This window comes from Rattus norvegicus, chromosome 16 (assembly GCF_036323735.1).
Source record: "Rattus norvegicus strain BN/NHsdMcwi chromosome 16, GRCr8, whole genome shotgun sequence".
In the NCBI taxonomy this organism is placed as follows: Eukaryota; Metazoa; Chordata; class Mammalia; order Rodentia; family Muridae; genus Rattus; species Rattus norvegicus.
Window position 1 is genome coordinate 37,208,441 of NC_086034.1, and position 27,172 is coordinate 37,235,612.

At 39.4% G+C, this 27,172-nt stretch overlaps 1 protein-coding gene across 2 annotated transcripts in view; it reads left to right on the plus strand.

The window, feature by feature from the left end:
- Nucleotides 1-27,172, plus strand: part of Galntl6 (polypeptide N-acetylgalactosaminyltransferase-like 6) — a 1,251,036-nt gene that overhangs the window by 1,004,767 nt on the left and 219,097 nt on the right. For both annotated transcript variants that reach the window (XM_017600182.3, NM_001135756.1), the window contains 2 exons: nt 22,796-22,981; nt 26,740-26,923. In XM_017600182.3, the coding sequence (XP_017455671.1) occupies nt 22,796-22,981; nt 26,740-26,923 (370 nt within the window). The remainder of the gene's footprint in view (nt 1-22,795; nt 22,982-26,739; nt 26,924-27,172) is intronic.

A 27,172-nucleotide genomic window follows, 5' to 3' on the forward strand; every position in this document is an offset into this window, starting at 1 on the left:
GGCAACTGACATGGGTACTATAGCTTCATGCCTGACTCCGCTCTCCATGCTGGTATTTGGTCTGACTTGGGTTTCCACAGGTTTTGTACACTCTCTACTAACTACTATGAGTTCTTGTATGCAGCAAAACAGCTGTGTCCAGAAGGCAATTTTTCCTTCTAGCTATCACCATCTCTGGTTCTTACAGCTTTTTGACCCTTTCTTCTGCAAGAATCCCTGAACCATGGGGAGTAGTGCTCTATTTATGTTCCATTTAAGGTTAACCAGTTGTGACTCACTGTGTTAGCCATCATTTACTACAAATAAAAGCTTCTCAGATAAGGGTCATGAGATGCATTGATCTAAATATAGCAAAAAGTAATTAGGAAGCTGTTTAATTCTATGTCCATTTAGCTGAATAATAATAGGCCTTACATCTATGACCTGTCCAGTCATGGTTTTTTAGCCCAATAAAGGTTCTGGGTATGGTTTTCATCTCAATGCAAATGAGAAACCACCTGGTTACTCTCATAACATTGATGTCACTATTGCACCAGTGTCAATGTTGATGTCACTATTGCACCAGTGTCAATGTTGATGTCACTATTGCACCAGTGTCAATGTTGATGTCACTATTGACCATCTCTTGCCAGGCCAGTCTTTATTGCATCTCACAGGGTTCATAGTTGAGTATGATTGACGATTGCACTTTTTAGCTTCTGGTAGCTTCTGTAGCAACTTTCAGCACTGTGAAAGCTAACCAGTTGGGATGACATGATCACATCCCTGTCAGCTTGGTACTTACTGCTCTTTAATGTAAGTATGTGCTATCTTCAACAACAGAGTCTTACCATTAAGTTCTGGAGGGTAGCCAAGGGCAATGACATTAGCCTGGAATGTTTGGGGTTCACGGGAGCCCACCAGTCAAAAAATCTAAAAGAAGTGATCCATTTATGATATTGGAGCTTTTATTAGTTAGCGTGCAGTGTCTAATAGGGGAATGATTGCCATGTTATGGACTATCTCCATCTCTCTCTCTCTCTCTCTCTCTCTCTCTCTCTCTCTCTCTCTCTCACACACACACACACACACACACACACACACACACTTGTACAGAAGTAGGTCTCCGAGTCTTTTTCCAAAGCTCTGTAGTGTAAATTACCTTTCTCTCTTGTACTCCTTCCTCTCTCTCTCTCTCTCTCTCTCTCTCTCTCTCACACACACACACACACACACACACACACACATACACACACACTTGTACAGAAGTAGGTCTCCGAGTCTTTTTCCAAAGCTCTGTAGTGTAAATTACCTTTCTCTCTTGTACTCCTTCCTCTCACACACACACACACACACACACACACACACACACTTGTACAGAAGTAGGTCTCCGAGTCTTTTTCCAAAGCTCTGTAGTGTAAATTACCTTTCTCTTTTGTACTCCTTCCTCTCTCTCTCACACACACACACACACACACACACACACACACACACACACACACACACACTTGTACAGAAGTAGGTCTCCGAGTCTTTTTCCAAAGCTCTGTAGTGTAAATTACCTTTCTCTCTTGTACTCCTTCCTCTCTCACACACACACACACACACACACACACACACACACACACACACACACTTGTACAGAAGTAGGTCTCCGAGTCTTTTTCCAAAGCTCTGTAGTGTAAATTACCTTTCTCTCTTGTACTCCTTCCTCTCTCACACACACACACACACACACACACACACACACACACACACACACACACACACACACTTGTACAGAAGTAGGTCTCCGAGTCTTTTTCCAAAGCTCTGTAGTGTAAATTACCTTTCTCTCTTGTACTCCTTCCTCTACTCCTCACATTCCACTTAAGCCTTACTGTTCCTAGTTACAGGCAACAAACAACTCAGAATCAGAAAGGTGTATATGAAGCATCATTTCAGTTTTATGATCCTTTATGAGCTTTGCATTATATCATAAATGGAGCTACATTCCAACTTCATAGCCATAGGCTTTCCAGTTCTCGTTATGTGTTAGAAATCTGAAATCTAGAGCTTCTAAATGACACATCTATGGTCAAACAAACCTGGCAACAAAATCAGAATGGAAATAGATGGATGGATAGATAGAGATAGATAGTAGATAGATGATAGATAGATAGATAGATAGATAGATAGATAGATAGATAGATAGATAGATAGATAGATAGGATAGATGATAGATAGATAGATAGATAGATAGATAGATAGATAGATAGATAGATAGATAGATAGATAGGATTGTGAATAATTTTACTTTGGCTAGTATTATAAGTTTAAAAAGTATTCTTAATTTTCTAAACTCTGAATAAGAAGAGGGAAAAATGAATAAGATGAATCATGTTATTTACATGTGTTGTCCCGTGCCTCCAAAGACAATATGGTCTCTTCCCAAATATTTAGATTCTATTAGTCTTTTCTCCTCTTAAAGTAGGACTTCTTTGTCTTGAATTGCAATGCAATGGAATTAAAATCCACCCAGTCACTCATAATAGAAATGAATATGTTAGAAAAGGAGAGCAAATATAGAGTAAATATGAGACAATGAGACAGAGTCTATCGGATTGCAAGAACTGCTCCACATGTCTTAGGGAGAGAAGGCCACCGAGACAATAATCAGAAACAGCTATAGCTGTGTCAATACCTTTGCAGCAAGTGAGCTACTAAATTCTCCTGCCTTCCTTTTCCTATGCACTCCCCTTGCTGGATGCTTATTTTCCTTGCCTGTCTACTTAACTACCCAACATCCTAAAAATATCTCCTGGTTGAATATTTTTTCCTCAGATTAATCTGTCAGATTCCTGCCTCAATGTGTAGAGCATCAGACTTCTGAAAGCAGATGGTCTCAGAAAAAGTCTGAATAATGAATGTTAACTGAGCCCTAACAAGAGAGCTCTGTTTCACCCTATTTAGCTAGTCAATGCAGCACAACATTGGACACTTGTCTTTCAAGCTACAAGCTTTGAAAAAAATACCAGGCCCCTGGCAGCAGCTGCTGATATTTTGGGCATACATTATCTAATCTCTGGAGTGACTACACTCTATATAGTTAGTCTTTCCTTTATATGCAAAGAACAGAGAAGAAAATACCACAGTGCCCCTAAACCTTTGATATTAGACAATATTAACTCTTTGACCTTATATTTTTAAATCTTGTATCATTAGTCATTATTGTATGCAAAAGTATCACAATCATAGCATCTTAAAACAGTAATATTAATTATCTCAGTTTCCATGAGCCAAAAGCTGTGTGTCAACATGGCTTAATTAGGTCCTGTGATGGAGCTCTCCTAGGCAGCAATTACTGTCAGGCTATAGTCTCCTACAGAAAGCCAACTGAGAATGGATCTGCTTCCAAACTTATTCACATTGTAGGAAGAACTCCTTGATTTTCAGTTTTAGGCCTTAATGCTCCAGGCTTTTTGTTGACCATGAGCTAGAGACAACCTCAACTGTTGGAGACTGTCTAAAGCTTTTCAGCATCCAGTTTCCTCAACATAGCTGCTAAAACCATCAAGCCTCAAAGGACGTCTAGTTCACCAAATATTCTAACATAAACTAAGTCAATCAGGGCTCACAACACATCATCTTGATCCTACTCTGTTAGTAAGAAGCAAAGCACAAATTGTGTCTACATTGAAAGTGAGGAGGTAAAATATACAAGGAAACCAGAAGTGAAAAATTATCAGGGTCACCTTAGGATACATCTGCTTTTAAGAGGAAATCATAGGTGTAGATTGGAAATGATCTTTTTCCCCCTTTCTAACAACACAACAAAGGATCATTATTATTATTATTATTATTATTATTGTTGTTGTTGTTGTTGTTGTTGTTGTTGTTGTTGTTGTTGTTGTTATTTTATGTTGAATCCCTAGTCAGGTTCTCATCACATTAGTCACTTCTCGAAACCATATCACGAAACCACAATAAATTGTATGCTTTTGGTTTTTATTAGAGTCTGAATAAAGGACCAATAGTCTAAAGCATGCATTGGTTTGTTTTTATACAAATGTACCATTTAAAACCACTGCATATACTCCAAGAGACCTTAATTAAGTCAGAATCCTCTAGTAGAACAGAGTCAATGTAACATAACTACAAAAAATAATTTATGAAATCAACTCATTGTCAGAGGCAAGATAGTCCTACGATAGTCATCTGTCCTCTGGATAACCCCAAAACTCAGAAGCTGCGCTGTTGCAAGAAGGGGTGAAAGTCTCTGAGTGGTATGAGAGGAAGGGAGGGGAGTAGGAAAGGAGAAAGGGAGGGAGGAAAGAGAGGGAGGGAAGGACAGAAAAAGGAAAGAAGGAAGGTAGTAAGGAAAGAAAGAAGAAAGGTTATCATATTTCATACAGCTTCAGCTTTCACTTATTAGAATGACACACATAAGTCCTAGACTGTTCTCTATGAGGCCATACCAACAAACATACTATGTTCTCTCTGTGGACTCTGGTTCCCATGATTAGCCACATTCCCACATTCCTCAAAGACCCTGTGAGAAACCTGGCAGGCATCTATGTCCACTCCAGCCCTCCATGCCCTACTAAAATCTTGTGTCTTTGGGACTTGCTCTTGACAGTCATTCTTGATAGTCATGAATTCACCTAGCAGTTCTTAGCCTTGTTTTATGTTTTAGATGATATCTATCTTATCTCCACCAGAGAACTAGATGCACTTAAGAATTATGTTTTATTTTAGTATCCCTCATGTTTATGAAAGATTTGGCCAAATCATTTGCTGGGTTGGGATAGCATTGTTTTAGGTTATGAACATACCTCTAAAAACCTGGAAGCTGGCAAAATTGTAACAAGTCAGATCAGTAGAGAATCTTGCAAGAAGTCTGCCATTTCCTTATAAAAATGAAAACTATTTTTAAATTTTCTTTATAGTCTACCTTCAAAAACTTCAATACTTTCTTTTAGGCAGTACAAACCATGTTCATGTTATTTTCATAGATGGTCAATAATGAAGCCTAATTTTAAGCTGCAAGTTTTACTGCATTAGTATAACTGTATTGAAAGCAAAGTACAGTTGGTGATATATTGTACTATGTTTTTAATTTGTGTATGAGATGTAGGTGTGTGTATATGTTTATATGTGGATGTCCGAGGACAACTGCAGGAGGCAATTCTCAGCTTTTACTTACAGCCTGTATTTCCTTCCCATTTCTAAAACTAGTGCAAAGAAAGTTATCCTAAGAGGAGAGAAAGGTGGCTTCAGTACTTCCTTGAACAATTCCAAACATTTCTTTCATAATTATTTGTTTTTAAGATTATAATATAATTACATCATTCCTCTCTTCCCCTTCATCCCTTCAAACCTGCCAATATACATTCTTAATGATCTCCTTCAAATTTATGACCTTTTTTCATTGTTATTACCTATACATATGTATAAACACGTATTGCACACACATGCATGTATGCATATACACATATATTCCTGAATACAACCTGCACAGCCTTTAGAATGTTGCTTCTATGTATGTTTTCAGGGTTGAGCATTTTGTATTGGATAACCAAATGGTATGATCTTCCCTGGGGTAGATTATTTTTGACACTCTCAGCATTCTTTAGTTACCTATGATTCTTTAGGGTTTTTATGTATAACTATACATCTATAGTTTAAATAAAAACCATACCCTTTAGATTATGTCACATCTCTTCAAGTATAATACTTCAAAAGTAGTATTTTAAGTTTACAGTAATGGGGGGTTGGGATTGCCAAAGACCAGCTTTGCATCAGAGGGTAAACTGTGGTAGGCAGCAGCCATTGGGGAGTCCATGCTTAGAGCCACTGTTGGGGAGGGGTGGATCCAGATACCTAGAGGGGCTACTGCCAAAGGCAGCCAGTGATTAGAGAAGTAACTCAGCAGACATTTTTTTCTGATGGAGCAAAGCCTAATTTACTGGGGCTAGCACTCCCTGTGGCCAGCAGAAAAGCTAAGAGCTCTTTTAAGTCCTTGGGGTGAGTAAGAAAGAGAAGGAAAGAGAGAAAACACACACACACACACAGAGACACACACACACACACACACACACACACAAAGACAGAGTCCAATAACTTCATACACACATATACGGACATATATACATGATACAGGCAGACAGACACTCACACACATTTACACACACACACACACACACACACACACACACACACATTGTTGATGGATGGAAAAACAGTGTTCCAGACCCCATCCACACAAACCTTACACACACATAGTTGATGGATGCCCCAAACCTCATATTCTGTCCTCTCTTCTCTAACTTATATCCCAGCAAAATCCTTCAAGTAGTATAAAATTACAAGGTGATTATGTTTTAGTTTTCTTCTAGTGAATGATTATGAAAAAACAGTGTATTTTCCAATACCTTTACAAGAAGCACATTACATAGTACAGGTAAAGAAAACAAATTATTCCCCCAAAGTCACATACATTTGTAACTAAGTAACTTGTGATAGATTAACAAAGTGTAAGCAAGCCAGTTTTCTCAGCCAGTTTCTCTTACTGGCAGGCACCAAATTGTGGTTCCAAAGAAAGGAGTAATTGTTTTATTATTTCTCTTTAAAAGTAATCTTGTAAGAATCTTTAAAAATCACATATCTAAACTTTTGTATAAAAATCAGTCATATCTAAATCCTCAAAATGCAGATCTACTCAGCAGTTCTTAATAAATCATATCAGGAAGCTGAGGGCAAAAGTGGATATAAGAAATCAATTATCCAACAAGCAGCTAAAAGAGTCAGATGTAGATACTAGCACCCAACCAATGGACAGAAGCTACGGGGAATGGGGAGTGCTGTGGTTGAATTGGGGAAAAGCTGGGAGAAGCTGAGGAGGAGGACAGCCCCATGGGAAGACCAGCAGTCTTAACTGACCTGAATCTCTCACATACTGAGCCACCAACTGGGTAGCATACACTAGCTGATTTAAGGCCCCTGATACATATACAGCAGAGCCCAGTCTGGTCTGGCCTCAGTGAGAGAAGACACACCTAACTCTTGAGAGACTTGAGGCCCCAGGGAGTAGAGAGGCCTGGTGAAGGGGGGTTGGGAGTAGGGACATCCTCTTGGAGACTGGGGGAGGTACGTAATGGGGAGCAGTCAGGGGACAAGCCAGGGGGGTTATGAAGTCTGGACTTTAAAAAACAGGATTAAAGAATAAAAATAAATTTTAAAAAAGAAATCAGTTTTAACCAATCCAGACCCAGTGATGCCATTGTTCTTACTCCCTGACTATAAAAGATTTCTCACTTAGCTAATAAGCATGTGCCTTCTGGACTTCAAATTACTCCCTAAGATTTCTACATAGCGTTAGGAGTAAAACCATCTCAACCTAGCTTCTCTAACAATTTCACTTTTCTAAATATTTTCAAAGACTGGTGGTCATTGCTGACAATCTACATCTCTAAGATCTCTCCTCGGGTGCTGATAGAGTCATTAATCTGCTCCAGCAGCAATGTCTGAAAGAGATCAAACACTTTTATTGTGAACACCAGAGATATTGCCCAGTGAGGGACTGGAAGCCCTCTTAACACTTTTATATAACTCTTAGATTAAGAGGGATGTGAGGGCAGCAAACAGAGCAGAACGCCACAACAGCATGAAGTCCTCAGGACACAGAATCCTCATGGCGTGCCACACCAAAGCTCACCCATATGGCTGTGATAGCCCGTGGTCCGAACTCCATGAGTTCTAAAGCTATTGGTCATTCCTCCTGCATGGCCCTCGGCCAAAGATAAAGTTTAAAAGAAAGTATATGCAAAGACCAGCTGCCCCTGGAATAGCTTTGAAAGTCCTAACTTCAGAATACTGGATTAGCTCAAGGTATTTCAGTATTCACTGTCTTATTTGAACTAGAGTCAGTCTGCCTGAAAGAGAGAAGACAAAAGAAAGACAAAGATTGCCTATTACAGTAGAAAGAAGTCATCAGTCCGGAGATTGGAAAAGGTAGCATTTCAAAGACAGATGAAGCGGGAGGCCTGGCAGGCATGTCTCAGTATGGCCTTGAGGCAGAATAAACACGATGAATCATTAAGGGTTTTCTCCTGACTGGAGCCCTATCTTAGAGAGACGATTTGACTACAGTTTTTTTTTTTTGCTTTGATTTCTATGATGCCTAATTTTTAAGACAGTAAGTTCATCTGTGATCAGCAAAGACAATAAGAAAGTGACATTGGGTGGGGTATGAGGTGTCTTCCCAGCAGGCAAACACAGAATAGAGTAAAATCAAATATTTTAAATGTAGAGATGAACTTGCTAACTAGGATATACTTCACAGTTTGGCTAGTTATATGACAGATTCTAGCCCAGACACTCAGGATATACATGTAAGGAAAAACAATTAGGCCTTGATCTCATGAAAACTTGACCTTAGTAGAGAAAAAGATAAAAAAAATCACAAATAAAAATGTATGATATGTAAAATACAAGAATTAGCAAGAGTAAGCTGGGAATAGAGGACAGAAAGTGATGGATTCAAAGAGATGCTCTTTAAAGGTTGATGTGAGTGCAACAGAAAAGAGACATTTCTTTCTTTTAATTTATTTATTCACTTTACATCCCAATATCAGGCCCCTTACTGCAGGCACTCCTTCACACAGATCCTCACCCATTCCTCCCCATTTCTGCCTTGAGAAGGGGGAGTCCCCGTCTGTGTGTCTACCCCCACCACACCTACAGCACCCTTCAAGTCACTGAGGACTAGGAGCTTCCTCTCCCACTGAGGCCAAACAAGGTGGACCAGTTAGGGAAATGGGATCCACAGGCAGGCAGGCAGATTCAGGGGCAGCCCCCACTCCAGGTTAGGAACTCGCACGAAGGCCAAGTTGCTCACCTGCTACACATTTGCATGGTGGACAGGAAAGAACATACTTCTCGGTTCCTTCTCAGAGAGGGATGTGCTTCTCTGTCTACAGCAAAACAGCACTCACTGCCCGTCATCTGTTTGGTTAAGAAGAGACTTTCACTCCCCAAAGCTTCTGCTTCCTGTATGTGGGGTTTTGTTGGTGTTTCTTCTAATTTAGTTCCTTTCCAGTTGAGGAAACCCCAGGTCTTTGGAAATTAGTTCTAATCCATTAAGATTACAAGTGATCAATGGTCTTGCTTTGCAGAATGTCACAGTTAGTTAAGGGAACCTCAGGTCCACTGTCACCCAGTTAACAGTTCCACATAGGAGTGGAGAGGGAGAATTGAGTGTTGTAACTTTTTTCCAGGAAGAAAAATATCAATAATTCCATAATGGGATGAACTAGAGAGATCATCATATAAGCAAACAAAATCCCTGCCGGAAATGCACCTCTGTCATCTGCTTGCTGTCTGCCAAGCAGGGCAGGTGAAACTATCAGAAGTACCAGGAAACTCGAAAGTCTTCCAAGTGGGAAGACGGAGGCACTACCCCAAAACAAATGGCTCCCCTTGGGCTAGACCCGAAAGCCAAAAGCATTGAGCAATCCCTAAATCACCCAACCCAAACTGGTGGTGGTTTGGTTTTGCCTTAAATAAAAATGCCCTGAGAAAATGAAGAAAAAAAAACATTAAATAAGGTTGCTAAAAGCACTATTCAGTTAGGAAATCCTGGGGTGGTAAGGCCTGGGGATGAATGTTTTACAATATATGGTCTTGCATCCAATTGTTCTATCCACATATGTGCTGGATGTATTGTTTGACTTATGAAATATCAATGTGATTTTTTGTGAAATTTTCCACGTGTGCTGCTGCATGCTTGCACAGCGTGCACTACAGAGGCTGGGTCAGGAAAATTCTTGAGTTCTAAGGCAGCCCGCCCTTCATAGTAAAATCTTATCTGAAGAAGAGACTTTAAAATTATAGTCGCTAACAGAAAAAAGAGAAATTACTGCTTATTTTAGTGTTTGGCTTTTCTTGTTGCCTCCCTTACCTTCACATAATGGCGTAGTTCAGACTTCTTTCCAAAGCAGGCTTGTCACTGAGGTGGTTGTTCAGATTTTCATTTTGACTGTAGGATGAGCTGACACCTCAGGACTCTGTATCTTTACCTCCTTATCCCTAAGACACGCCCTTCCCTGATTAACCTACGCAAATGTGACTCTTCTAATTCAAGCTCCAATATCCTTCATTTGCACAATTCGTTTGCCATCCATCTGTATTAATCATAAAATAATAGAGTCTTATTAGGAAGCATTATTGTTCTGTGGGAATACTTGCTGCAGTACTATTGATACTGAAAGCTCCTGGAGTCAGCAAACAGGGTCCTCCGTTTCCCAGCATCCTCTGTGCTACTGCTCTGGGCATACTTGTTACTTTTATTTACCCATGGGTTGTTCAACAAGGAGCATTGAGTTTTAGTATCAAGCTGGATGCCTGTTAACTTTTAGTTCCATTGGATAGACTCGTAATACCCTTTAGTGTGCATTTATTTCTTCTCACGCTCAACGGAATAGGTAGAAAGAGTAACCTAAGACTCAAAGCAAGAATATGGCCTAATGCACACTGAGTGTCAGGCAGAATTGATATAAAGTTAGTGGGGAAAACAAGTCTCTCCCAGGAGAGAAGCTTTTGCAGAATACTAGTTTGTCTTTCCTAAGTGTAAAAAAATCAACCCCATACTTCTTTGTATTTGCAGAATACTGACTCCTATAGTCTCCTCAGTAGGTGAAATTGGTCAAATGTAAAAATAATCCAAGGACCATGGGAAGTGCATCATTAACAGAGACAGTATATATCCTTACTAAGGCTCCAAAAGATTCAGCCAATTTAAATGAAGATGAAGAAAGCCAAACAAAAGAATTACAATGGAAAATGTGTTTCCAGACTATCAGTAGAGGAGACATGGTGCGACCCTTTGTCTTCCTTGTCAAACAACTGACAGACAGTAAAGCTCCTGCTGCTGGCTGATGCTGGCTTGCATTCTGAGCCAACTCTTGCCTTGGCAGATGCTTGGCATGTTTTAGACATATGATTTATTGCCTCATTTAATCAAGACTGAGCAGAAAACAATGATCTCTCTCTCTTTGCGAATTAGCCACCTTTCACTTATTCTTAGTGACAGAAATGTGTGTGTGTGTGTGTGAGTGTGTGCGCGAGTGTGCTCTCCAAAGAATACCATTACCATTTATTTATTGCTTAGTAAGAAATTTAAATGACTCCCATTCCTTCTGCCTGCCCAAGAAAGGGAAATTTATGCAATACTGTAGAATATAAATGCAGTCAACCTGCATCACTGTTTTTCAGAGTTTATTGTCATGAGGGTGGGAGGAGAGGCTGAACAGCTTCAAGTGCTAATGAATGGCTCCGCCGTGGAGGTTATTAGCAATTTAAAGGCCACATCACTTCATTTTGCTTCCCATTTTGCAAATATATTTTACATATATTTTAGTAATTTTTTCTGAAGTTTGGAGGAGCTCTGACTTGACCGTAAAAGAATTCCCTGTACCAAGAGAGTCAGCCGAATTTCCTGGAAATAATATTACCCATTTAAAAATGGCTCTCCAGACATTGATTAAGTTGAAATGAAGTACATGTGGCCAGTCGTAGGTTGTTGTCTTACCTTGGGAGAAAAATCACTTTCGAGAGTTCAGCAGTAAATAGGCAATTCATTCTGACATAACGAGGGAGAGTGATGTTAACAGCCAGAGGTCACAAAAAGCAGAGATGGAAAAGACCTATTAGATCATTTTCTCCATTCCCCAGAGAAGAGGGCCAAATTATATTTCATACTGCTTTGTCCGGTTTGGCTTTCAATTACTCAAGCCAGAGGCTTTCGCCGCTTCATACATTCTCTGGGATCTTTGTCTTGCCACATGACCCCTGCCTTACTGGGTCTAGTGGCAAAGTCTGAATCTCAGTCACCATTAACTCTACAGGGCAGCCACAGAAGTACTTTTGTTCACAATGAGACCTCTCTGTCTCAGAATGAATTTTCTCTTCTTTCAATAATATTCAAAACCATTGCCTTCATAATACCTGGCTTTGTCCTCTCCACTCTACTTCTGTATTAAGTTCTCTCGTACATCTTTTTACTCAAAGACTAAATGAGAGGTGCTTCTGTCAGAAGAGTCCCTTTGAAACTAAATTAGTGCCTATTTCCCAAAGAAAATTATCGAGGTATCTAGGGCAATGCTGTTCGCGCTGACACCAAAGAACATCCTCGGTAAATAAAGGGAATGACTTCAAGAGAGAAGGAGGGCAGACATGCGGAGCGCAGGCCTAATAACTCCCCAAAGATTGCTGCTGCAAAAGGAAGTGAGGAACAAGACAGAAGCTGGGAAACTGTATGGGAAGAAGAGAAGGAGAGTAAAATACTTTTGTTGAGGATAGTGTAATTCAGAAGAATGGGTAACAGCAGGATTTTAGAGGAGGTACTCCTTGGAGTGGATGAGACATGTGGGTATCCACAACCCCATAAGCTGCATGGATAGTTCATTCGTTTTATAAGGAGGAAAGAAAGAGCATGAAAAGAGATGCTGGTGGCTTGGCAGTTTGATCCAAGTTCCTTTTTAATAAAAAATGGAGGGTAGTCCCATATGCCAAATTTTTGCTTCTGTTCCCTGAATTGTCAGAACAGCTATCTCTGAGAATGTCTGTGTCAGTGTCTTGAAGTGATTCCTTTTTGCTTTCTCTGTAGCAATTTCAAAGTTTGGGGTTTTGTCAATGAAAAAGACAACCACCAACAGAGTAAACAGGATAAGAGAAAAACCTTGCCAATCATGCATTTGACAGATAACTGAATGTTAGACTATATCAAGAACTCAAAAAAGGACCAATCAGGTAGTGCAATCAATAAGAAGGTAAAAGTTGACAGACACTTCCTGAAGCACAAATGACCAATAAGATTGTGAAAAGTAATACTTCTAGAGCCATTGGGGAAATCCATATCAAATCTTACCAATATTCACCCTAACAACAATTATTGATTAATTGATTATTTAACAAATGTAGGTGAAGCTGTGATAAGAGGGACCTTACATGTTGTGACATAACTGTACATTAGTTCAGCCACTGGAAAGTACTATGAAGGTTCATCAGAAATTAAGAGTTAAGTTAGAATATGCTATAGCTCTTATATATACATATAGATACATACAAATATAGACTCAAACAGGTCAAATCAATATACAATGGGGCTCTATAAATACCCAGTTTACCAAGACACTATTCACGATAGCCAAGTTACTAAATCAGTCTAGGTGTCAACAAACTGATGGATAGTTACAGACACTGTTGAATATACACAAGAGAATATTATTTAGCTGTAAAGAAGAGCAAACTTAGGACATCTTAAGAAACGTGGATAGAGCTAGAATGAAGGCACCTTTCTTTCCCAGAAGCCAGCCTAGCAACTTATGGTGCTATGAGAGCTAATAATTAATTAGGAGTTGTCTCCCAGTATAGCATCAACTTGATTTCTCATAATTCTGTGACAAAAAAATTGTGGGTTCTTCAATAATAGGGTCTTATTTTCAAGTTTCAATGAACAGCCAAGTATAGTGGTAGTAGCTATATTATTTGGGGAGATCCCTTTGATACCTGTGACCAACAACCTAAAAGGAGATAGCCTACGCTTGGGACTTGAGTTTTTGTTTAATTATCAGTGGTTTCCAAACAGAGAATTACCCTACCCTTGGGTTGTAGTAACTTCAATTAAACTATGTATTTTCTTTTTTTTTAATTATTTTTTTAAATTTATTTATTTATTCATTTATTATATATAAGTACACTGTAGCTGTCTTCAGACACACCAGAAGAGAGCATCAGATCTCTTTACAGATGGTTGTGAGCCACCATGTGGTTGCTGGGAATTGAACTCATGACCTCAGGAAGAGCAGTCGGGTGCTCTTAACCGCTGAGCCATCTCTCCAGCCCTAAACTATGTATTTTCATCCTTTACTCATATTTCTCATCCCAATCAGAGTTTGCCTTCTCTCCACTTCTTCCAGTCACCCCACACCACCTCCCCAGATCTATTCCCCCTCCACTCCCAAGAAGAAGAAGAAGGGGAGGAGGAGGAGGAGGAGGAGGAGGAGGAGGAGGAGGAGAAGGAGAAGGAGAAGGAGAAGGAGAAGGAGAAGGAGAAGAAGAAGAAGAAGAAGAAGAAGAAGAAGAAGAAGAAGAAGAAGAAGAAGAAGAAGAAGAAGAAGAAGAAGAAGAAGAAGAAGAAGAAGAAGAAGAAGAAGGGTGCCTTCCAGGGATATCAACCAAACATGGCATAATAAAGTTATAATAAGACTAGCACAAACACAAGAGCAGGTGTCAGAGACACCTCCAACACCTACTGTTGAGAGTCCCACAAGAACACCAAGCTACACAACCATAATATATACAGAGGACCTACCTCAGACCCATACAGGCTCTGTTGCTTCAGTCTCTGTGAGCCCCTGAGTCCTGCTTAGTTGAGTCTATGGACCATAATCTTGTGGTGACCTCAACCCCTCTGACTCCTACAATACTTCCTCTGTCTCATGTACACTGTTCTCCTGGATCCATGTGGTGCTTGATTGTGTGTCTCTGCATCTACTCACATCAGTTCCTGGACAATGATCCACTACTGACAGTCGGGCCAGGCACCAACTTATGTGTATAGCAGAATATCACTAGAAATCATGTCATCAACCTTTTTTGCCAGTTGTTTGGTTTGATTCTGGGACTCTGGGTGGCCAGCCTCTGGTACATGACCACCCAGGCAGTGTCAAGAGTGAGCTAAACCTTATGGTGTGGACCAGGCATTTGTTGGCTTCTCCCATGAGTTCTGTGTCACATTATCACAGCGCATCTTGGAGGCAGGACAGATTATAGGTCGAAAGTTTTTTGTGACTGGCTCGATGTTTCATTCCCTCTATAGGAACCTTGTCTGATTACAGAAGATGGCAGGTTAGGGACTATATTCAATATTCTTTAGCATCCTGAATGTTTTTTCCCTCTTCCCATAAACCCTCAATTTTAACAGCCTATCACCTTCCTCCTTAGTTCTTCCTCTCATTTACCTGCTTCCTTTACCTGCTTCATACCACCCAAGTGCTACTATCCCCCTTGCTTAATCTATTTCCCTCCCAACCCCCAGTGGTCCCTGTCTACTTTCCTGCCTTCCCCAGATACTCCAAGTGACACAAATCTAAGGATTTGTAGAAATGTTTGGTAGATGGAAAAGATGTATTCTATGACTTTTACCATAACACTTTTCCTTCTATGATGCTTTTCTTCTCTCTTCCTCTCCCCTTCCCCTCCTTCTCCCCTTCTCCTTTCCCTTCCCCCACCCCCTCTGTGTCTAAGTTGCTACTCATGTGGCTGTCTTTTCTTATCATTTTCTTGGACTGAGTGGTCTAATTGGTCTACCTTGTCTTCAAATCCTATATTCTGTCTTCTACAAGATCCATTATGTTTGTAAATTTCCCACTGAGAATTCTTTTTCGAGATGCTGAATTTTCCATTTCCGTCTTCATTTAGGCTTGGGTTTTCTTCAGTATTTTAATCTCTTCGTTATTTCATTTAGTCATGTTTGTGTTTTCTTAAACTTCAGTCAGGTGTATATCCCTGTCCTCTTTAAGTTCATTCAGCTCTTAATTCATGTCCCTTTTATAATTGAATTCTTTGGATATGTTTCTAATTGTTCTTTTAAATTCTGTGCTTTAGACTCTTTGGGTTATTATCAGCAGGCAGCATTACTATAGGAGTGGTGATATTTTGGAGGTCCAATATGGTCTTGTCTTTCACACTGCTTGGTTTTTTGTGATGGGGCCTGGACATCTAGAAATAGGTTATTGGTTATGTGTTTTGTGTGCATTTTCAGTCCTGCAGTATAGAATGGGAATTTCATTCTGTTTTATTCTGTCATCCTGTCTTTGTTGGTTTCAGGCCAAGATAGAAATTTCTTGAAGCTCTCTCTCCAATACTTGGTGTTGATGTGTGATTGGGGAATCTGGGGTGATTTCAATTAACTAGCTCTCTGGGATTTGCTGGGGTCAAGGTGGCTGTGTAAATGGTTGGGTGAGGACTTGGGACAGAAGACTGGGCAGACATGAGATTTCTAAACACTGATGGTCATTGGTTAAGTACTGGAGCTGGTAGAATGCAAGAAAGAAGAGACCTGGCCCCCAGCATCTGTGGATACAGCTGGCTGCTGAGGCTGGGTCTCAGGAAGCACTGCATAGGGGAGGAGGAACAGTCCATACGGGACTTGGCAATCAAGCCAGCAAATGTCTCACTGCATTTTTTAAGGCGTAAGATATCCCAGACATTATTTTGCTGTGTGACGCTAGGAAAAACTTTAAATTACCTGACACTCATTGTCCTCATTTATTAGTAAGGATAATTTTCCTTCTCCATAAAATGAAGATTAGATAATTAGCACATAAATGCATCTTAGAATAGTGTCTGGCATTATCATAAGCACTCCGTTTTCGTGGGCATGTTTCTTATGTCCATCCATTATGCTGTCAAATTTTGTCTCTTATTATTCAGAAATCTGAGGTTCAGCTTTGGTCCTCTCAATTTTCTCATTTATAAATTCTGAGCCAGGACAAAAATCTTGTGTGGTCCCTTTCCCTTCCATTCCTTAATAGTGTTATCAAGAAACGGAACCATTCCTGGAGAGGACATATCATTAGCAGCTCAATTCTCTTCAACAAGGGCAGACAAACCATTTCCTGCACGCCTCCTTCTATATTGTACTACAAGAATATCACTAAGCACTGGGAGTTTCTGTGGCCTTGAAAACAGGACCAATTCCCAGATCTTTAATTTAGTTCTGCTCTCGAGTAAATTGAAATTTTGACACAGCATTTTTTTTTTCTCACTCCAACTGCTTAGTGGCATCTTTTCCGATTTATCTTTATTTATTGTGGCATCAAGCCAAATCCCTGAGGTCCCTGGAGTTTTCTGGTACTTATTGGTGACAATATTCACTCACCAGAATGAACGTTAATTTGTTATTATCGTCACTGTAACTCTACCCATGTAGCATCCTAGCCCTGTGATTGGAATAGATTCTTCCGAGAAGACAGATGAGAAATAAATCAGCCTTTCTTCTGCGTGCTTATATATTTTCCAGGCAAAGCCACAGGTGTTTTCAGGAAGTGTGGAGGTTCACAGTTCCCATCTGATATCTGCACTGCTTTTATATGAGAAGTGTTCTTGGTTTTGTTAGCTGTGTCACCTACATTTTATGTTTCCTAAATAGCTAAAGATTAATGTATACTGTCTCAAGTATCCTGACTTGGATTTTTATCATGTTAAATATTTTAAAGATATTTTATAAATCCCTTGATTTTTGAGTTCCAGAATGCTCCATGTATCTTGCTACTGTGATATGTGCACTTGCATTCGCAGAATGGCTGTGATGCCATAGCTCATTGATGCTGCCCATAATTCCTTGTTATTGTATGACACATGGCTACCGTTGGTCCACGTTTTGTCGTAGGAAAACAAGTAACACAAAATCTAAGAAAACTCACAAAAAATTAATTGCTTTGATAGGGAAAACATTGCTCTCGCTCTTTTTTCAAATGTCATTATAGGAAACCAGCTTACAAAAGGCCACTTAACCTTGTCATGAATATGTATATAACAGGTACAAATAAACCATCTATTAGCATCAGCCTTTCCGTAGTAATACGACAAAAATCAGTTTGAGACTCACGTAATGTGGTATCAGGCAAACCACGATTCAGAAACATTGAAATGCCTGTAAATTTGTGAAACTTAAAAATAAGATTTTTAACTTCAAGGATTTTAGAAAGTAGAAGCACAAATAAAGCTAGTATTCTAGTTACATTTCTCTTATTAAAGTCATTTTTTTTAGAGTTTCTGCCTTATATCTCCAGTTAGATAATCTTGTAAAATGCGATTTGATGAAAGCCTTAATAACAAGTGAAATTCCTGAAAGATAAAAAGTGAGTTTCCTTAGAATCATAAGAAGAAGATGAGACACTAAAAGATATATTCCTAAAAACAGAGATTAACTTTAAGAAAGCTAATTAGATACAAAGTGTCGTTTAGCTCCCTGATGATATTCAGAAGAGTGATGGGTGAAGACCACACATCTAAGGTGGAAGGAAGGAAGGTGGGCATAGAGGATTTGTCACAGACATGGAAAGTAGTTTTTAATGACTGGAGCAATAAGAAGTATATTTTCAAACAATGTGCTACTTGATCCTCTATTTTGCAAATTCTGGAGACTTCCTTATTAATTATTTTAATCTGAAGCTTTAATTTCTTTATCATTTCTTATTTTGATAGATATATTCTATATTGAAAGTATTTTGTCAGCATTCAGACTTTTTTACTGAATAACTGTTACTTGGTAGCAGCTTTCCTCCATGGATGGTAGAGCTAAGTGCATACCTTTGTGTGCTGGTGGTGGCAATTGAAAGTGAAAGTGTAAAAGTAGCAATATGGTGGTTCTTTCAAACACTAATACTAGAGTTGTATGTGATGCAGCTCTTCTGCTTCCATAGCAACCTCATCCACAAAAGACAAAAGGTGGAAGTCATCCAAATAGTCATCAACTGATGAATGGGTAACCAAAATGTAGAATATAAACAAACTGAATTACATTTATTGTTTTATAAAATGAGTAAAAAGTCTGGAAGTAGAGTGCTTACCCAGCAGTCAGAATGCCCTGGATTCTTCACTTCTGCTAGCAGAGAAAATGCATGTCTTTCACGATAGATAAATAGATAGATGATAGATAGATAGATAGATAGATAGATAGATAGATAGATAGATCAGACAAATGATAGATTATAGATAGGTAGATGATAGATAGATAGATGATAGATAGATAGATAGATAGATAGATAGATAGATAGATAGCTAATAGACTAAATAGTTGAGAGACAGATAATGACACATACTACAGAGTGAGTGAACTCTGAGGATATTCTACTGAATTAAGCAAGATAGTCATCAAAATGCAAGTACCTTATGACTTTATTTCTTAGTCATCTATAGTTGTCAAACATAAAAGCAGAAAGTAAAACAGTGGTTTCCCAGGAATGGGAAGAAGAAATATAATCATTTCCTGTTTTGCTGGAAAGTAAGAAAAAAAACTTATAGAGATTGAGTTCACAAAATCCTGAACACTGCACTTTAAATTATTTAGCTATTAAGCTTTGTTGTATGTATGCTTTATAATTTTAATTAGAATGGGTAAGATTAAAACACCATACATAGGCATTTGTGAATTTGCTCTACCATGTCGACAATGAGTCAAATATTGTATTGTATTGGGTTTTGGTTCTTTTTAATTAAAAGGCTACATTGGGGCAGCCAGAAGGTTCAATAGTAAGAGCACTTAATCATGAAGATTGGAACTGAGTGCATAAGTCAGGTGACTACAAACCTTGCATCTCCAGCTAAACGGCTCTTATACTCTCTTCTGTCCTCCATAGATACCCATATACATGTGCGCATGCACTCACACAAACATACATAAAAACACAAGCACATACACACAAATAAATGAATCTCATTTAAAGGCTGCACCATGTGTTACAGTTTTGTAAACTTAAAATGCTTTTATTCCTGGCTGGACTGGCAGCTCCACTGTTAGAGCATGGTTGAGTTTCCAGGGTACCCACTTGGCAGCTCACAACCACCTGTAACTCCACTCTAAGGGGATCTGACGCCTCCTTCAGGCCCCTGAGGGAATTACACGCATATAGTATAGAATCTTTTTTTTTTTTTTTGGTTCTTTTTTTCGGAGCTGGGGACCGAACCCAGGGCCTTGTGCTTCCTAGGCAAGCGCTCTACCACTGAGCTAAATCCCCAACCCCTAGAATCTTAACATGTAGATAAACCACACAAGCACAAAAAAAAATTATAAAAAATTTAACAAAATAAATTAATAATAATAATAATAATAATAATAATAATAGCAAGACTTTTTGCAGTGATTTCAGAATGCAGCATCATCAACCTAATTCTGACATTTTTCAAGATCTAGCAGTATGACAATAACTGGTGTTGACCTCTAACTTTACCCTGTTCATTGTAAGACATTGGAATTTGAAAAAAGGCAATTTTTTCCCTTCAATCTTTTCCTGCTTCTTATCTATCATCAGAGTAAATCAGAAACAGATGCAACATGGAAAAAGCCAAGACTGCTACAAGCCACCAATCCTATAACAATCATGTTTATTATATAATAAGCCGTATAAGTAACAGGAAGAGTATCCCAGCCCTCCCATCCCCCACGTTTCTTGGGAGTGATACACGTGTGTCGCTGAAATCCTACACAAGCAGGTTTTCCATTTGTTTATTGGTTTTGTTGTTATTATTAATTATTATTTCCTTAAAATTTCCTAGATGTATATAATGCATTCAGTTACTCTCTCCCTTTTATCTTTTTTATCTCCCTCCCACCCCTTCAAGTTCCTGTTCTACCTTTATAATATTCGCGTCTTATTTTGTGACCCAGTATGCTGTATCAGGTTCATATATGTAGTCACGTGACTTGAACTTCCCACTGGAACCTGGTGATGATACCTCCAGCCAACTTTGCTCTGTTTTGTTTTGTTTGTTCAGGATTAGACAAGCCACCTCGGTATTTTGTATTTTGTACTAATTTAGGATGTGTTCTGTTCTGTTTTTTTCAAATTCTGGTCCAAACCATGTTGCAGTTATTGATCCTGTCAATCCATGTCCACGGGAGGTTTTCCACGGGGATTTTATACTGCTTATCCAGCTGTCCTTTCCCAGCATTTTCATTTTTGGATTTTGGGTTTTTGTCAGCGATATTATCACTGTATTGGGCTCTGTTTTCATACCTTGGATTAACTGTCTCATTTGTCTCTTTGTTTTGATCTCTTGGAAGATAGCCATGTCTCCTTTGAGTTGCTTGAACATACTTATAATCATTCTCTTGAATTCTTTTCTTGGAGTTTCTTCCAAGAAATGTTCATTACATGTTGTTATTATAGGATTGATGGTTTGTGGAAGTCTTGGCTTCTCAGGCTGTCTCTGTCTCTAGAATACTTACTCTGGTGAGAGTTATGCAGAAAAAGACTGACAAATAAATAACTAATAGTATACTGTGTTCTAAAACATGTTTGATGACTATTAAGCTATACTTGTCAGAAATTCCGGAAAAATCCTCTTAGTATCTGTCTTAATTAGGGCTACTATTGCTATGATGAAGCGCCATGACCAAAATCGACTTATAGAGGAAAGAATTTATTTCACCCATACTTCCACAGAACATTTCATCATCAAAAACAGTGAGGAAAGGAACTCAAGCAGGGCAGAAAACTGGAGGCAGGAGCTAATGGAGAAGCCACAGATGGGTGCTGCTTACCAGTTTGACTCCCCTCGCTTGCTCTGGCTGCTTTCTTATAGAACCAAGACCACTAGCCCAAGATTGCACCACAGACAATGGACTCAGTCCTTCCCCATCAATCATTACTTAAGAAAATGTCCTACAGCCAAACATTACATGGAGCTCTTCTGAGAATCTGCAGAACCAACTCTTGCACAAGAGTTGGGGAAAGGATTGACAGACCCATAGAGGATAGGGATTCCACTAGACGACCAATAACTAACCTGGACCCTTAGGGGATCCCAAAGACTGAGATACCAACCAAAGAGCATATATAGGCTGAACCTAGCCCCAACACCCCTACCACACAACATATATAGCAGATTGTAGCTTGGTCTTCATACTGTCTCCAAACAACGGGAGCAGGGACTTGACTCAGTTGAGTACCTGTGGATCCTGTTCCCCAGAGGAGAAGAGGAGAGATGGGGAGAGGCTGTGGGGGTGGATTGGGAAGAGAGAGGGTTATAATCAGGATGTAAAGTAAATAAATAAAATATGGGGAAATGCCTACAGGCTTGTCTACAGTCTTAACTTCTGAGGGGTTCCCTCCTCTAAGATGACTTCAGCTTGTGTCAAGTTGACATAAAATGAGGCTGTTATGCATGGACTAGTAACAGCAGCGAATAAAAATGTTAAAATGTGTGTCGCACAAAAAAGTCACCAAATGTACCCATATATATTTTAAAAGACTGAAAAACTGTTATAATTTTAAAACCAATGGAAAGTATTGTATCATACAAGTAGGGGTTTTAAATTTTATTTTATTTCCACAGTTGCCTCTAGTTAAGGAAAAAACATGTCCAATTTTGAACAGTGAAAATGATTTTCAAATCTTAAATAGCAACATTCAAAATGAGCGTGTAGGATTTCTTTGCCTTTCTTTTCCCCATCTATTTCAACACCAAGAAAGTCACATTCCCAGTTCAAATTAGAAACCAGAACTGGATTTAATTCTCAATTTTCTATTACCTTGTACAGCAGGAAGCTGGGTTGTTCTTACTGATTTGACAGATATTTTCCTGTCTTGTTTCACTTGCACCACTGGGCACATAAAATAATGGGCAAAACTTCACTATAAAGATCTCTCTTGTCAGGAAGAGTCCATATGCCCGGATGTTCATCTGACTTTGCACAACAGGAACTAGAAGGCCAATGCCCATCTTGGCAAGAGCTAGCCAGGATTAACATGGTAGCCACTGGCCAACATTAACTGCATGACTGAGCTCTGATGTATCATCACTGTTGTCCACTGAATTCAAAGGATAACATTTGTATTTTATGAAGCTTTTAGATAAATAAAAACACAAAAGCCCCTAGGCATCAAATCTCATCAGTATCTTCCTCCAAATGAGGAGAGCAGAAAGATAGATTGTAAATGTTCCACTTGCATTCACCATTCACACATGCTCTATGCAGAGCATCCAGAACGGATCCCTTTGTGACTAATGTTTGGCATTCTTCCTGTGTATTTTCTTTCCTTCCTAGAACACTTGAAAGATAAATTAGAAGATTACATGGCTCGATTTCCCATAGTGAGAATTGTGCGCACCAAGAAAAGGGAGGGACTCATCCGGACCCGACTCCTGGGAGCTTCTGTGGCCAGAGGCGAGGTGCTGACCTTCCTGGACTCCCATTGTGAGGTCAATGTGAACTGGCTGCCCCCTCTCCTCAGTGAGTATGCATGTCACCATCATTCCAGGAGGGGAATGCTGGACCTGGCAATCAGGGGAACCCGGCCCTGCGAATAGAGTGCAAAGTTGCTTCTGTAAATGTTGCACTCAACAAAGGCTTGAGTTTGAACTGTATCTTACTCGCGGCTAACCACAAGTAAGAATAACTGGACAACTGTATCAAATAGCATTTCAGATCGTAGCAGCAGCAATCTAGAGTAAGCCTAAGATGGTCTTTTATAGTATGCCTCTTCTCTCATTAATTAATTAATGGGAGAATTTACTGGGTAAACACTAAAGTAATAAAAAAAATCCTCAAACATTTTAGTCATCTTAAGATTACGATGAGATCAAAAGACACATGCACACATAGACACATAAACACTTATAACAATTATCACAAGACTCTTAGGAGGGAATGAAAATCATTCACCTCTGGATATAATAATTGAAGTGACTTGCCAGTTTTCTAGGATTTATAATGTCATTGTCCTTTTGGTTTTCTTTCTTCTCCTGCTACCATCCTATAGCCTTGAATGTATAACTCTCCGTATCACACAGACCCACTGAGCTGCTGTCTGGGTCATGACATGACTCAAATGCTCACTTACAAGAAGAGAAGGAAGAAGTCTTGCCATGTCCCATCCCACTAAACCACTAGAAACATAAGCAAGGGCACATTGTTCTAGCTTTGAAACTCGAGCTTGATACTGTTTCCTGTTAGTTCACAGTGAAGTCAGATAGAAAATACCCATTGCTCCTAAGAAAGAAATATATATTTCTTTCTTATTATTCTCATCGATGTCTCCAAAGAAAATTTTGTTGTAATTGTGTCCCTGATGCCTGTGGCAACACAACCAGCTTCACAACAACCGCCTTAAAAAGTGGTTGACTATTGTGTGGAATTTCAACTTCAACCAGCCACACCCCACTAGCAAAAAAAAAAAAAAAACAAGAGAAGGGACACAGGGAAAACCATATAGGAAATAAACCACCACACCGAGCAGGTAATGATGCCCTCTACCACATCACCCAGTCCGTATACCTCAACTGCTCAGTCTTCTTAATCAACAAGATCCCAATGCTCCAACAGCTAGAGAATCTTCAGAGCCACTAATTAAAAAATGCTTTGTCCAAGGACACAGACATTTAGAATTTCGTTAGCAACAGCAAGATTCCCTCATCCTGAATTTGACCTGTATGCTGTTGAATGCTTAAACAAGTCAGCGAAGGTTGCACTTTTATTAGAACTAAAGTAGTCCTGAAATGTCAATTATCAAATCTCTGATTGTTCTCTAGGACTCACAGGGATGGGATGAGATGGGGGATGAGGTAAAAAAGAGTAAGCAATGCCCACAGCCCACTCTTTCTCATTAGAACATTTCATTTCCTGTGGGCCGAATGGATAAGAAATGACTCAAGCTTGGGATGCTACCTCGTGTGTTTTTTTTCCCCTTTATCAGTATCCTGATACATCATCTGAACTGAAGAAACAGGAGGAGCCACAGAACTTCTTGGTTCATTTTTCACCTTGGGGATTATACCTGAATTTCAATTTCCTATTGAGTCTGTTTGTTTGATCGCTGGAAATTGAAATGTAGGCACAAGCCTTGGATGAAAAATTAGTCATGCAGCTGGATGAGAGCTGAAAGGAAATTTGAAGGGAGCGTTGACAGTTAATTTAACAGACTCATTCTCTTTGGATCACCTTGGGACTCCTTGTTGGTCAAGGAACTTGTAAATCAAGCTGATTCTGAATGTGATGGAAGAAAGTCAGTGAAACCATACTACTAAAACCTGCAGAGGGCATGGACAAATGTTTTCAGCCTTACTCTGATGGGCGGCTCCTCTGGGGAAAACGCCACTTAGATAAAACCAAAGCTCATAATAAGGCTTAGCCTGCTGGGACTGGGACTCAGAGAGCCCATAAGGAAGGTTACCTTGAAATAGTGCATCTGTTATTTAAGGATCAAATTAGCTGACAGTAAGATAAACATAATCTCCTCGGGCTATCTGAGGCTCCCTGGGGTCACGGTGTCTGAAGCTTCCTCCTTTGCCATGCTCCAGCATTCTGTATAGCCCTGATCACTGTTCATTCTGTCTTATTTTTCACCTCGTAAAAGACTCTGAGATTTAGTTATTTATTATAGTTTCTATTTTTCTTTTCTCCATTCCTGACTACAATGGTGTTTGTGGAATTTTTCTCTTCAATAGTAGTACAGTAGTACTAGTACAACCTAGAAAGAATGATTAGCCTATTGTTATTACTTAGTAGATAATTGCTGTAACAGAAATGAATGAGTGAATGAATGAATGAATAAATGAGCATGTGTAAGAGCAAAGGAAATGCCCTATGAGATTATTTTTTCCTTTCCACACAGTGTTTTATCAGTGTGATAAAAATATCGCCTGTTATTATAGCCAATAAAACCTTTTGCTTCCTGCTCTATGCTAAGTAGAAACCTCCAGAATAAAAGGACAGTTTCCTCGCTGTAAAAGTAGATCTCACACACATTACATTGGCTTTAGGATCTCTGAGGAAAAAAAAATACACAGAAATAACCAACTCCCATAATATTTCTAAACGATATCTTTTGTTTAATGTCACATGCCACATCCAAAGGTCTTCCAAATAACAAGGGAGCAGGTGTTCATACTTAAACATCCTGCGTGTCAGACAGCAGTGTTGTAATAAATTGATTAAAAGCATGTTCTTGAGAGGAAAAAAGATACTGCACATATTGCTATTCTACATGTACCAAAATAAACAAATGCCAGTTTCCTACAGAGTCTGTTAATTCGATCCCATTAAAAGTGTCTGGATAGAAAAGCAAGATGCTAGAACCGTGAAGAAAAGAGTCTCCTATCTATAGGACAAGCACCATGGCAACCTAGAAAGGCAGGTTTGGGAACTGGAGTTAAGCAGGGGTTGTGTCCTGATTATTATCCCCAAAGCCAAGCTGTCCCTGACAAGTTGACTTCTCTGAGCTCCGTCTCCCTACATTTAAATAGGGTGACAACAGCTACTTTTCAGGAATAGTAGGAGTATCAGAAAAGGCATGAATATGAATCATCCTGTAACTGCTTAGGGATTTTACAGAAGCATCCTAGCAATAGTATTGTGTCATCTAATGGTGTTTTTTTTAATTTGATGGGAAAATGATAAAATGTGTACAATCTTGATAAATAGAGTCAGTCTTAAAGAATAGTGGTTCAGGAAATTCTCCTTCAAACTTGACGGCAAAGAATTTTATATATGATCTGTTGTCATATATGATGGGGAGCAGCCATCATGACTGTTTTATGATTAGATGCTATAAAAACCATGAGGTTTAAATATTTACACTTTGGAATCTTCAGAAAGCAGGCCAATATTTTCTCAGCAGGCTTTAGCTGTATGGTTGGAGGAACACAAGTACTGTTTATACTCTGTGCATGTTGGAGGCACGTTAAAATGACAGATTGGGGACAGGTCAGAGCAAAAATGCGACAGAGTCGAGCTAAATGGACTTCTGCAAGTCTCTCTGGGACATAACTTTCTTAAAGGGAAATCTAACAACTCTAATTGTACCTAATCACTGTCCCATCATGTTAAGGCTGACGCTCGGCGATTCCTGCAAAGTGCTCTAATGACGACAGGGAAGGCTCCAAGGCTGCAAGTGTTATGCGTTAAAAGGAGCTGTAGGCTGCTCTTTGCTGGAAAATGATAGATGACCTAGGCAGGCATGTCATTTCCTATTTTATGCTTTCATTTTTCAGACCAAATTGCACTAAACCACAAAACCATCGTGTGTCCCATGATCGATGTCATTGACCACAGTCACTTTGGGTACGAGGCACAAGCTGGGGATGCCATGCGAGGAGCCTTCGACTGGGAAATGTACTACAAAAGAATCCCCATCCCTCCAGAGCTCCAGCGGGCTGATCCCAGCGAGCCTTTTGAGTGAGTAGCAGCTGAGGGAGGGGTGAAGGGAGAGAGGGCAGACAACAGGTGACTTTTCTAGCATGTCAAACTCAGGACCCCTGAGGACAATTATCTCTGATGAAATGTAATAAGACAGGTGGTAACAGTATGCAAAACACCATAGAAAGGTCAGACCCATAAGCTATAGAAGATTAAAATTACATGCTATGCTAAATACACAAATCACCATCTTAAATGCTGCAAAGCAGAAGGGAAGGTGTGTGTGGA